This window comes from Mercenaria mercenaria, chromosome 1 (assembly GCF_021730395.1).
Source record: "Mercenaria mercenaria strain notata chromosome 1, MADL_Memer_1, whole genome shotgun sequence".
Lineage (NCBI taxonomy): Eukaryota > Metazoa > Mollusca > Bivalvia > Venerida > Veneridae > Mercenaria > Mercenaria mercenaria.
In genome coordinates this window covers 114,887,140-114,901,440 of record NC_069361.1, presented here as the reverse complement: position 1 = coordinate 114,901,440, position 14,301 = coordinate 114,887,140, and the positions used below count along the sequence as shown (strand labels likewise).

Here is a 14,301-nt window from a genome sequence, read left to right as displayed (position 1 = left end):
ATCTTTTTATAAAATGCAGTCTTTTAAGAGTATTACCAGACTGGTAAGTGACCAAATAACATTATTTTCTTTCAAATTATCTTCAATTTTCTGTTTCTTGTCTCGAAATTTTTAACAAAAAAAATTACGACGCCCTTTTTTCAGTATTTTTGGGTTAAAATTTAATTTATTGTTTCAAAATTTTATACTTTTGGTTTTTTAGTGTTTTTTCACTTAATTTTTCAAAAGGGGATTTCAAGGACAGCCTAAAATTTAAGGGCTTTTCGGTTTCAAAAAACCGAAGAAGGACCACGCTGCCTTTCACAGCTTTCCTTTTCTAAATGAGGCTGCATTAATCCCTGTGGTATGGGGGGGAATCTCCTTTGTTGGGCTAATCACATCACATAAACATACCAGTAACTGGAAAAATAAGAAGAAAGACGCATATTCAATAAACACACTGAAAATGTAAAAATACAGAAATCAGTAATATATAAAGCCGAGGTCTATATGATTTTCAAGGGGAAATTTTTCATACAAACCCCCTCGGTAATGCAATATTTTTTTTCATTATACCGAAAATGTTAAAAATCAAATAAATTTTCTGGAAAAACCTACAAGAGCACCCCCTTGCGGGGGGCTGACGCTCATCTGTTTTTTTTTTTTGGGGAATAGAAATTTGCCTACCCAGATTGCTGTCTAAAAGGGCCTATTCTTGCAAAAAACAGGATATATTATGTTTTTGATGTACAGTGTCCACTATATGGTGAAAAACTTTGCAAGTTTTAAAACAAAACTTTGATGTTTTTGGAAAAAAAATTGACTTAAAATAATACTCAACCAAAAAAATGATTTTCTAAGTCCAAAAGGGGGAATAATTATTTCAAAAAGCAGGATGGAGTTATGTTGCTTGCTGTACAGGGTCAGCTTATGATGGTGAAAAAAGGGGTTCAGTTTCAAAGCAAAACTTTGATAGTTTTAAAAGAAAAATTTTACTAAACATAAAATTAACAAAGAAAAATATATTTTCTAATCCGAAGGGGCCCTAATCTTGCAAAAAGCGGGTGGGTTTTTCTTGCTGTAAAGTCAAATTATGATGGTGAAAAGTGCTGCAAGTTTTAAACAAAAGCTTTGTGTTTAGGAAAAGCTTACCTAAACATAAAAATTAACCAAAAAATGATTTTCTAAGTCCAAAAGGGGGAATAAAACTTGCAAAAAAACAAGAGGATTTTTTTTCTTGATGTCAGGGTCTGCTTATGTGGTGAACAAGTATTCCCAAATTTCAAAGCAAAAGCTTTATAGTTTAGGGAAAAATTGACCTAAAATAAAATTTAAAAAAAAATTTTATATTTTTCTAATAAAAAGGGGCCATAAATCTTGCAAAAAACAAATGGAGTTATGTTTTTTTGCTATAAGGGTCAGCTTATAGGTGAAAAGTATTCCCAAATTTCAAAGCAATACTTTGATAGTTGGAAAAAGCTGACCTAAACATAAAACTTAACAGGCAACGCTGACCCGACAACCCCTCAAGTGATGAAATAACTCATCATTTTTTTTAAAAAGAGCTTCCGTAGACGCCAACTCAATTTCAAATTTGTCCCCGAGGGAGGAAAATTACCCAAAAAGGTTTAAAAAACAAAAAAGTTTTAAGTTCAAAAAGGGGAAAAATTTGCCAAAATTATTCATTATGGGGCTTGTGCATCAACTAGTTTTAAACCCTAACCGTAAGTTCAATTTAATTTCTTAGTTTTTTGGGGATAGAAACCGCATGTAAAACTTTAAAAACCCGAATTTTCAAAAATCCAAAAGGGGATAATTTCCCAAAATTTATCCCAAATTTTTGGAACTTGATCCAGTGAGGTAGTAATTGATCTAGAAAAAAAAAAAATAATTTTAAACTTATGCCTTTTTGTAAAATTTTATGTACTTGCACGCAAAACTTTAACCAGAATTTTCTAAGTCCCAAAAGGGGGGGATAATTTTGGCCAAATGAAGGTCGAGTTATGGGGTTGCTGCTATCAACTATTTTTTTAACCCCCGGAGACACATGTGAAGTTCAAAAACAATATCGCATTTGTTTTGGGGATAAAAACTTTCATGTAAAAATTTAACCAAAAATTTTTTAATCTAAAAGGGGGGTAATTTGTTCAAAAAACATGTCAGAGTTATGGAACTTGATCCAGTGAGGTTGTAATTGATCTAGAAAAAGAAAAAATAAGTTCAAATCTATATGCCTTTTAGAAATAGCTGTATGTACTTGCACGCAAAACTTTAACCAGAATTTTCAAGTCCAAAAGGGGGGCATAATTTGGCCAAAATGAAGGTCAGAGTTATGGGACTTGTTTGCTATCAACTTTTTTTATAACCTCGAAACACATGTGAAGTTTCAAATCAATATCTGCATTAGTTTTGGAGAAAAACTTGCATGTAAAACTTTAACCAGAATTTTCTAAGTCTAAAAGGGGGCATAATTGCTAAAAATACATGTCAGAAGTTATGGGTCTTGACCCAGTGAGGTTGGTAATTGATCTAGAAAAAGAAAAAATAATTTCAAATCTATATACCTTTAGAAATAGTGTTGAAACTTGCATGCAAAACTTTAACCAGAATTTTCTAAGTCCAAAAGGGGGCATAATTTGGCCAAAAATGAAAGTCAGAGTTATGGGACTTGCTGCTATCAACTAGTTTTAAACCCCAAAGACACATGGTGAAGTTTCAAATCAATATCTGCATTATTTTTGGGAGATAGTAACTTGCATGTAAAATTTTAAACCCAAAAAATTTTCTAAGTCCAAAAGGGGGAAATAATTTGCTCAAAATACATGTCAGAGTTTGGGACTTGTCCCAGAGAGGTTGGTTATTGCCCCTAGAAAAAGAAAAAATAAGTTCAAAGCTTATCCCTTTTAATTGATGGCTTTTATGTACTTGCATGCAAAAACTTAACCAAGGTGTGACGCCGAGCCGACACGACGCCAGGGTGAGTAGAATAGCTAGACTATTCTTCGAATAGTCGAGCTAAAAATCAGATGAGCTAATAATGAGTCAAATGAAGTATCAATAAAAAGTAGATTATTACTACCCAATATAGCAAAGACAGTAGTCCTCAGTTCTAACTAGAGAGCGCCCAAAGACTTTTTTCAAGTAATATTATGGATAGGCTTAGGCTTTCTCTTATCGTTGCCCCCTATATCTATGTGCGTATTTTAGCCTTGCATCAGTGCCGAAACCGACAGCAGTAACAATCGAAATACGGCTGTAACTTTCTTATTTCTAAACAAAATATGCAAGTGTGAACACTCTTTTCTTAGTTAGATCATTTCTGATCCAATGATCATAGTCTTGATTCAAAATTATTTAAACAGTTGTCGGAATTTTTGGCACGGACAGCAAATCGTTAAAAAAGAAAAATCGGCAGGGTTAACACATGCATGTACACCAGAGAAAATACTTCAATCCTATAATATAATCATAAGTGCCTCGTCAAAACTGATTGCTGCAGTCTTTAATTAATGCGAAAGTATCAATCACTGTACTGGAGATCTAAAAAAATATATCACATGCCTACAGAAAACCAAAATAGTGCTGCAGCACAAGTGATATTAAATTACAGATTATATCATATAGAAAGGAAAATATCGATTTTGCAATCACACAGGAATATGATATATTATTAAACTAATGGGAAATTTACATTGGGCATTTATGTGAGTATCACATAAACACCCTAGAATCTGGAAATACATGTAGACAACTACGCTATGTTGCACATTTATAAACATGCTAGGAACTGGTGATATATATGTCACATTAACACAAATATTGCTCTTATAAACACACCAGTAACTGGAAATGTACAAAAACTATGTGATAAACAAATGTGTTAAATAAATCATGTAGTTCGTAAACAACATGTACATTGGTATAATACATGTTTCATCACAAAAGTGTGCAAGGTAGTAAAATCAGAACTGTATCTATTACCAAGAATATCAATTAATAATCCCAATATCTAAAATAAATATAGGACGTGATAAAACTTTTAAAAGATACAGGTCACGCACTGTTTTGTATTTCTTTCAAATCTGGACAAAATATTCAGACACTGCTTCGTTGCATGAATTTTCTTGTCTGGATAATTGTAAATTTGTGTACTTTTATTGCAAACCTACTGGGGTTCTTAACATTTTTATGTACAAAAACAGCTTACCAGTCCCAAGAGTAACCCTGTCACTATAGTCAGCAAGGCAAATATTACATAACATCCCCACTCTGGTATCCCATACTCCTCTGTCATCAGTGTGTAAAATGCCTGCAACAGTAAAATGACAATTTCTATCACCAGACACACAGCATCCAAAATGTTCAAGTAGGCCTTGACCATGTAGTTTGACCTACTGATCTGACCAAAAAATGTTTGGAAAATATTTAAGCTCACCTACAAGCAGGTAGTTGGTTACTGCAGTTGAATAAATTCCAACACTGCCAACCATGTTTAAGCTATTTGTAGAAATCACTACCACAAGTCTAACTAGAGATGCTTTTGAGAAAAGCGCATGTCTCCCACAACTGCCCCTATGAAAAATGTTAGTTTCTCTAGATGTTATAGATGAGTGGATCCAATTAGATGGTCTGGATGAGTGGATCCAATCAGTAATTCAGGGGCCATAAATCAAAAATGCCTGGGCGGATTTGGCTAGTTATCGAATCTGGGTAAGGTCTTATGGCCAAACACATTTTGTTCAAGTTTGGTGAAGATCGGATGAAAAATGTTCGACTTAGAGAGCGGACAAGAGTAAACAGACGGATTTTTAGGTAATTCAAGGGCCGTAACTCTAAAATGCCTGGACCGATTTGGCTAGTTATCGAACTTGGCCGAGGTCTCATGGTCAAACACATTTTGTTCAAGTTTGGTGAAGATCGGATGAGTAATGTTCGACTTAGAGTGCGGACAAGAGTAGAAAAGCTGATTTTTCGATAATTCAAGGGCCGTAACTCCAAAATGCCTGGACCGATTTGACTAGTTATCAAGCTTGGCCGAGGTCTCATGGTCAAACACATTTTGTTCAAGTTTGGTGAAGATCGGATGAGAAATGTTTGATTAAGAGTGCGGACATGAGTAAAAAGGCCAATTTTTCGATAATTCAAGGGCCGTAACTCCAAAATGCCTGGACCGATTTGGCTAGTTATCAAACTTGGCCGAGGTCTCATGGTCAAACACATTTTGTTTAAGTTTGGTGAAGATTGGATGAGAAATATTCGAATTAGAGTGCGGACAAGAGTAAAAAGACCGATTTTTGGTAATTCGAGGGCCATAACTCCAAGACGCCTGGACCGATTTGGCTAGTTATCGAACTTGGCCGAGGTCTTATGGTCAAACACATTTTGTTCAAGTTTCGTGAAAATCAGATAAGAAATGTTTGACTTAAGAGTGCGGACAAGCTTTGTGACAGACACACACACAGAGACTGGAGTAAATCAACATGTCTCCCACACCACTGTGTGGTGGGAGACATAATGAATAACCTGAAAATAGCAACTTACTGACTGACCAACATGTTCACACAAGATGCCCCCCTTCTTCAAATGGGGTTGGGGGGAGTAAGGGTCATCTCCACTTTATGCCTAATCATCCTATCAAGCTTCAGGTGCTTCTCAAGTTAAAAGGCATAAATAGTTTTCAAAGTTCAGGTCCCTGTGACCTTGTCATTTGAACTATTTACCCAAACAAGAGGGCCATAATGGCCCTATATCGCTCACCTGAAACCCCCCTGGGCGGGACCATATTTCACCCAAGGAGGATTATTTGAACAATCTTGGTAGAGGCCCACTATATGATGCTACATACCAAATATCAAAGCCATAGGCCCTTTTGTTTTTGACAAGAAGATTTTCAAAATTTTCCCCTATATAAGTCTATAGAAACAATGTGATCCCCAGGGCGGGGCCATATTATATCCTAGGAGGATAATTTGAACAATCTTGGTAGAGGCCCATTAGATGATGCTACATACTAAATATCAAAGCCCTAGGCCTTACTGTTTTGGACAAGAAGATTTTCAAAGTTTTTCCCTATTTAAGTCTATATAAACCATGTGACCCCTGGGGTGGGCCATATTAGACCCTAGCAGTCTTTGTCGCAACTGGGTCGCCTGAAGTCCGGGACAAGTAGATCCTGTTTCGAGCAAGCCAAAGTTTTCAGGTGGTTGCCCGAACGGACAAGTGCATTTTCCGAAATTTAAGTCCCTTAATTTTTACAATAATTACAAAAAGAATTTCATGAATCTGAAATGAACGTCCTAAATACTAGCTTTCATATATTTATGTTTGAATTGATGGCTTCAGATTTGCAATATATAAAAATAATTGGATTAAAAGTTTCCGAAAATACCCCAAGTGTTTGAGACAACACGTAATGGAATTGACCAATGACACAAAAACTGGGAGTGATGATGATTTAAATAGTTATCGGGGAAATCAATATCTTGTAACTTAATTCAGCAAATAACTTTATTCTTGCAGAAAAGAACATTTCGATAGTAAAGCTACGTTTACACTATGTTCCCGGTGGCCACGGCAATCACGGTTCAGACCACCGTGGAGAAAACGGGATGAACGTGAAACAACGTTGGGGGACGGAATAGGCAAACGTGACAGACCGTAATTGCCGTGGATGCCGGGCCAGATTTTTAAACTGTCAAAAAATTTGCCACGGCAGCCACGGTGCGGATAAGAACCGTGCTAGACCGTAGTAAAACGGGAGAAACGCTACAAAACGTGACAGTACGTAATAGGCCGTTACAAAACTGGGAAGTGATCCGTAGTAGGACGGGAATCATATGTATTCCCCGGCATCTGAAGTTCCTTTCCAGTTTTGTCACGTTGTGCACCGTTCATTCACGGTTCTCACGGCAAGCTAGGGTGTATAATAGCCGTTTCGTTACGTTTGAATTACGGTGCGTCCCGGTGTGTGACGCTTTACAGGCCTGTGTGCTACGGTACGTTGTGTTCTACTACGGTCTGACACGGTGCACGCAGTCTTGAAAGGTGTATAAAAAGGCCGCGGCAGGCAGGAGAGCTTCATCTGAGTCTGAGAAGCCGACGACGAAACAATAATAACTTGATCAAGCTTTGAAATGCCACCAAGGAAGCAACGAACAAAGACCCCCCCCCCACCCCACGTCCTGCACAGGTAATACCTAATACCAGTTGAGGAGTGGTCTGAAAGTCCTCTTCCCTATTCAATGCCGCCAGATCAAGAGGAGGTTACTGCTCCTGCTAACCCAGTCCCTGCCAATGAGAACGAGGAGGTAGAAGACGACGCATGTACTAGAAAGAGGGCAGTCCCTAGGGTCGTTGCCAACTTTTCGGAGGAAGAGAAGGAGACCATTATTGACTTCTTGCAGCATAATCCAACGCTGTACTCCAAGAGGCTTGCTGGTTACAAAGACGCGGCGGCAAAAGACAGGCTGTGGGCGGAGCAGGCCAGGCAGATGAAACGCACCCCTAACGAACTCAAGACGTGGTACGACAGCATGCTGCACCAAGCTTGGTAAACTAAAGGAAGCGGCCACCAAGTCAGGGCAAGCTGCAGATGGCTTCACTGCCACCGAACGGTAAGTCACACTTTATTTCTGCGCCGGGATTGCTCTTAATACTTGTAATATTATTTGTAGTGACAGCTTTACCTCTAGAAGTAGTTTAATAATAATAATAATAGTAATAATAATTATAATTTATACAGATATTTTCGTATAAGTTATAAATTTCAAATTCTATTTCATCAGGTGGATTTGGCAGCACTTCCAGTTCCTGTCGGAGCACATCACTCAGATGCCCAGAAGGACCGTTGCGAGCTTCAATGCCCGACTTCATCCTTCTTCTTTTGCTACATCTTCCACATCTCCACCTGCTCCTGAGGCTCCAGAAGACGCTCTATCTGCCGGCACACAGATTCTACGCACACGTCGTCTACAGCCAGCGCTAACCCAGGTGCCCTTATGGGCCTCTTGGAAACTTTCCTGACCCAGTGACAAAATAAGGCACACCCATCAACTGCGTTTGGCTACTACATCGATGGAAGTCTTCGAAGCCTCCCACCAGCTATCCGACGAAAAGCAGAAGCCAGAATTATAGGGCCTTCTTGCTGACGCAAAGACTGGATAACTGCAGCAAACAAACAAGAAAACACAAAATCTTCTTCGTCTTGGGCATTCATGTTCACTTGTCGAAGTATCTTGATACAATGATTGCTATTAGTTGAGGGGCTTTCTTTATACCGTGGGCACAAACGTGCTCTAAAGCTCTCCGGCGTACACGTTTGATCCGTAGAAGGCCTTTACATAACGTGAAAAACGCATCAGACCTGGAAGAAGACGTGAAAAACGTGAGGGATCCCATCAGAACGCGTCGGACCGGGAAGCAACGTACATGCATCCCTGGTAGAACGCGGCCCGAAACTTAGTCCGCCTTGGAGGAGCCGCTTCTTTACCCCAACGGCCCGTCACGGATACCGTGATAATCCGTGATGAAACTTAGCACAACCTAACAAAACTTGGATATGGAGACAAAATTGGCCAAAATCCCACGGCGCAATACGTTTTGGGCAAACGGGGCTGCCGTGGTCGCCGGGAACATAGTGTAAACTTAGCTTAATAAAACATTTTTTCCCCCGATCAAAAATAAAGGAGATAAAGGTACTACTTACTTTCGAATTTTGTAAATTTATCCAACTTTTAAAATATTTAAAAAAACAAGAGGGCCATGATGGCCCTATATCGCTCACCTGTTATCATTGCACTTAAGGACAAGAAGGTCAAAAAATCATAACCAAGATCAATCAAAAGAATCATGAGAAAATATAGTTGAAATTTTCTTAAAGGTACAGATATGTCAAAAAACACCTATAAATTGGAGGTACCATCCATGTTGTACCACAGAAAAGTGGTCTCGGTTTTTCCCTACGGCCAATAATAAAAAAGTTACTAAATAAGCTATTTATAGTAACACAAGAGGGCCATGATGGCCCTATATCGCTCACCTGAGTACCATTGCTTTAACCAAAAACAAAAAGAAAAAATTCTTACAAGGTACAGATATGTCAAAATACACCTAAAAATTGGAGGTACCATCCATGTTTACCACAGAAAAGTGGTCTCGGTTTTTACTGTTGGCACTTCAAAGAGCAACTGTGGGCAACATTATCTTTATTGATTTTCAGCATTACTCTTTGATGTGGGATGAAAGTTAACCTGTTTGACATTGTGAGATGACTGATGTAATTTGACCTAATTCTGCTGAAGATATATCCAAGTGTATAAAAATGTACCTTAGATTAATATTTTTTGTACAATTTTATAATGTTGCTGAGGAACTGTATTAGTTTGTTTTCTTTTTTATAAATGGAAAACTGAAAGACTTGTAACAAAGACACCTAATCTGCACTGAAGCCAAAACAGTTATTTTATTCTATTTCTTTTTAGATTCTATTAAAATATGGTGCCTCAAACATGAAAGGTTTTCATATAAATTGTACTAGCTCATATAAAATTCATATAAATATGAAAACTGACTGTAAAAATTTAGTTCAGAACTTGGGTATAGGCACTGGTGTTGTAGAATATAACAAGTCTGATCCATTATTGCAGTTTGAACAACTACACTATATACAAAGGCCCTGACTAAAAAAGTAAGTTTCAGAAGGGTAGTGCAAATCTGAACCCAACAACTGGCATATAACTGGTTACCGGTATAGATAATACTTTTTTCTACAGTCTTCTCCCGTAATTTCTGTCTGCTAGGTAATTACTTGAATATTGGTTATCCACTTACGTTGGCTTAGCCTGCCCATGGATAGTGTGAGTAGGTTAATTGACTACCATTTAAATAACTGAATGTTGAATTAAACATAAACCCCAAAATACATCATATAAACAAAATGATTTCGGGCAAGTAAAAATGTTTTTGGGCAAGTGATTTTCTTAACTTACTTGCCCAAAATGACAAGTACTGAAAAAAAATTAAGGCGAAGACTGCCCTAGGGGGATAATTTGAACAACCATGGTAGAGGCCCACTAGATGATGCTACATACCAAATATCAAAGCCCTAGGCCTTGTTGTTTTGGACAAGAACATTTTTTAAGTTTTTCCTTTCAGTTGCCATGGCAACCAGAGTTCTGTATGGAATTCAAATCTTTGAACAATTTTTAAAGACCATCCAAGGATCATCCCTGTGAAGTTTTATCAAAATTGGCTATGTGGTTTAAGAAGAGATGTTGTTTAAAGGAAAGTGTGGATGAACGGACGCCGGCCGGCCGGACAATGGCCGGACAGTGAGCGATCACAACAAAAAACAAGAGGACCATGATGGTCCTGAATCGCTCACCTCTTCCCACATGACCCAGTTTTGAGTATGACGTCGGTTTTTCTATTATTTGACATAGTGACCTAGTTTTTCAGCTCATGTGACCCAGTTTTGAACTTGACCTAGATATTATCAAAATAAAAATTCTGACCAATTTTCATGAAGATCCATTGAAAAATATGGTCTCTAGAGAGGTCACAAGGTTTTTCTATTATTTGACCTATGGACCTAGTTTTCGAAGGTACGTGACCCTGTTTTGAACTTGATCTAGATATCATCAAGGTGAACATTCTCACTAATTTTCATGAAGATCTCATGAAAAATATGGCCTCTAGAGAGGTCACAAGGTTTTTCTATTTTTATACCTACTGACCTAGTTTTTGATCGCACGTGACCCAGTTTCGAAACTGACCTAGATATCATCAAGGTGAACATTCAGATCAATTTTCATGAAGATCCATTGAAAAATATGGCCTCTAGAGAGGTCAAAAGATTTTAATTATTTTAGACCTACTGACCTAGTTTTTGACCGCAGTTGACCCAGTTTCAAACTTGACCTAGATATCATCAAGATGAACATTCAGACCAACTTTCATACAGATCCCACGAAAAATATGGCCTCTAGAGAGGTCACAAGGTTTTTCTATTATTTGACCTACTGACCTAGTTTTTTAAGGCACGTGACCCAGTTTCAAACTTGACCTATATATCATCAAGAAAAACATTCAGACCAACTTTCATAAAAATCCCATGAAAAATATGGCCTCTAGAGAGGTCACAATGTTTTTTCATTATTTGACATACTGACCTACTTTTTGAAGGCACATGACCCACTTTCAAACTTGACCTAGATATCATCAAGATGAACATTCAGACCAACTTTCATACAGATCCCATGCAAAATATGGCCTCTAGAGAGGTCACAAGGTTTTTCTATTATTTGACCTACTGACCTAGTTTTTGATGGCACGTGACCCACTTTCGAACTTGACCTACATATCATCAAGGTGAACATTCAGACCAATTTTCATGAAGATCTCATGAAATATATGGCCTCTAGAGAGGTCACAAGGTTTTTCTATTTTTAGACCTACTGACCTAGTTTTTGACCATACGTGACCCAGTTTCGAACTTTACCTAGATATCATCAAGATGAACATTCAGACCAACTTTCATACAGATCCCATGGAAAATATGGCCTTTAGAGAGGTCACAAGGTTTTTCTATTATTTGACCTACTGACCTAGTTTTTGATGGCACGTGACCCACTTTCGAACTTGACCTAGATATCATCAAGATGAACGTTCTGACCAACTTTCATGAAGATCTTATGAAATATATGGCCTCTAGAGAGGTCACAAGGTTTTTCTATTTTTAGACCTACTGACCTAGTTTTTGATGGCACATGACCCAGTTTCGAACTTGACCTAAATATCATCAAGGTGAACATTCCGACCAATTTTCATGAAGATCTTGTGAAATATATGGCCTCTAGAGAGGTCACAAGGTTTTTCTATTTTTAGACCTACTGACCTAGTTTTTGTTGGCACGTGACCCAGTTTCGAACTTGACCTAGATATCATCAAGATGAACATTCTGACCCATTTTCATAAAGATCCCATGAAAAATGTGACCTCTAGAGTGGTCACAAGCAAAAAGTTTACGGACGGACGGACGGACGCACGCACGGACGGACGGACGACGGACGACGGACACCGCACGGTCACAAAAGCTCACCTTGTCACTTTGTGACAGGTGAGCTAACAACAGGGATCTTCTACTGCATAACCAAATCATGCTACCAAGTTTTAAGGTTCTGTGTCAAAAGGTTCTCAAGTCACTATGCAGGAATAGTTTTCAATGTTCAGGTCCCTGTGACCTTGACCTTTTAACTGTTGACCACAAAAAACATAGAGGTCATCCACTTCATAAATCCAATCATGCTAAATTTGAAGGTTTTGGGTCAAGTGGTTCTTGAGTTATTGAATGGAAACAGTTTTCAAGGTTCACGCCTTTGACTTCCTGTCCCAAAAACAATAGGGGTCATCTACTTTATAAGCAAGATCATGCTATCAAGTTTGAAGGTTCTGGGTAAAATGGTTCTCAAGTTATCAACATGAAACTGTTCTAAAGGTTAAGGCCTCTGTGACCTTGACCTACAAAACAATCGCAATCATCTACTTCATAAGCCAAATCATGCTACCAAGTTTAAGTTTAAGTGCTCAGGGTCAAGTGGTTCTCAAGTTACTAAACAGAAACTATTCGATCTACTGCGGGACAGACATACAGACAGACTGACACAACCAAAATGTGCAAAGCAATATGTCCCAGATTCTTTGAAGGTGGGCATAATAAAGATACTGAAAGAAACATATAATAAAACAGCATTAAAGTTTTGAATGAAAAGTTTTGTTTGTTTGTTTGTTTTGGGTTTAACGCCGTTTTTCAACAGTATTTCAGTCATGTAACGGCGGGCAGTTAACCTAACCAGTATTCCTGGATTCTGTACCAGTACAAACCTGTTCTCCGCAAGTAACTGCCAACTTCCCCACATGAATCAGAGGTGGAGGACTAATGATTTCAGACACAATGTCGTTTATCAAATAGTCACGGAGAACATACGCCCCGCCCGAGGATCGAACTCGCGCCCCCGAGATCCGTAGACCAACGCTCTTACCTACTGAGCTAAGCGGGCGGGCTTTGAATGAAAAGCCAAGCTTATGGCATTTACCATATAACTTACCCTTATTTTCATTGCCATCTTGAAAAATAATCCCACCATGCCCATCCTGTAATACAGAAGAAAAGGAAACTACGAATGAAAGCAGAAAATCTAGGTTACAAGTCTACCAGTAATTTTAATAAACTACATAACAAAAATTTAAATCGGAGCTGACTGTTTCTGTGAGATATTTTGTTCTACAGTGTAATGAAAGATCAATATTTTTTCCTCAAAATTAATAACTGAGGAAATTAAGCATTAATTAAACCAACAAATGTTTAAACCTGCCTTTCCTCGAAAAATGACAAAAAATACAGACCTGATTATAGTTGATTTCAAACCTGTCTCCGGAATAACATCCTTTCTACAGTACAAAACCATTATTTATTTTTTACCATTTTTTGACACCATTAGCATTTCACAGAGACGTAATTTTTGAGGTTATCTTTAACTGCCACTGCCAAGTAAAACAATGTACATGTACTTACTGTATTGAATCTGGAGCTGTCCATCTGGAAACAGGTTGTACATCTTGCCACCTTTTATCATCTACAAATGTAATGAGATCACTTTCTGTCCGTCCACTCACATACTGTCGGAATACTCCATCCTTCACACTTAAAAGGTTAAAACAGGACTCCTTATGTGCATTATCAACAATCGAGGTAGCTTAATTAATGTTTTAATTAAGTGTAACATCCTACTGCTATATCATTTTGTTTCTGAAATGTCGTTTTTCATACAAAACAGGAAATCAAATGTGTAAGCACTCTTACATGGCACCTAATAAAGTCAATATGTTGTTAATACAGCTATGATTTAATGAAAATGTTCAATGTCATGATTTTTTCATATTAGAACGTCAATCATCATTTTGGTAGAATAAGGTTATAATCTAATAAATGTACAAAGTAACCGTAATAATCTCAGTTAAATAATTAACAAAATCATAAATGAGTATGCATAATGTAACCGATTACAACTAAAACACAATACAATTACACTGCAAAACTAGAGCTTGTTTTTCATGAAAAACGTATGTCTCATAATCATATCCCTTATCACGTAGACGTAAAATGCCACCACCACCTGTAAGGTCTAGTGAAAATCCATCCAATAAAATAAGAGAAGTGGCCAAACATCATAAAGTTTGATGAATCAAGGGCCATAACTCAGCTGAAAATCACCGAATCTGAAAATACTGATGAAATGCACAACTGCACACAGGCTACGCAATAAT

The 14,301-nt window shown here is 37.7% G+C and overlaps 1 protein-coding gene across 1 annotated transcript in view; it reads right to left on the bottom strand.

Annotated features, from left to right (window-relative positions):
* Nucleotides 1-300: 300 nt before the first annotated feature.
* Nucleotides 301-14,301, bottom strand: part of LOC123525593 (thioredoxin-related transmembrane protein 1-like) — a 32,802-nt gene continuing 18,801 nt past the window's right edge. Inside the window, exons 3-6 of the mRNA XM_053530601.1 lie at nt 13,550-13,678; nt 13,083-13,128; nt 4,187-4,288; nt 301-399 (exon numbers count right to left, since the gene is read on the bottom strand). Coding sequence (XP_053386576.1) covers nt 301-399; nt 4,187-4,288; nt 13,083-13,128; nt 13,550-13,678 — 376 coding nt within the window. The remainder of the gene's footprint in view (nt 400-4,186; nt 4,289-13,082; nt 13,129-13,549; nt 13,679-14,301) is intronic.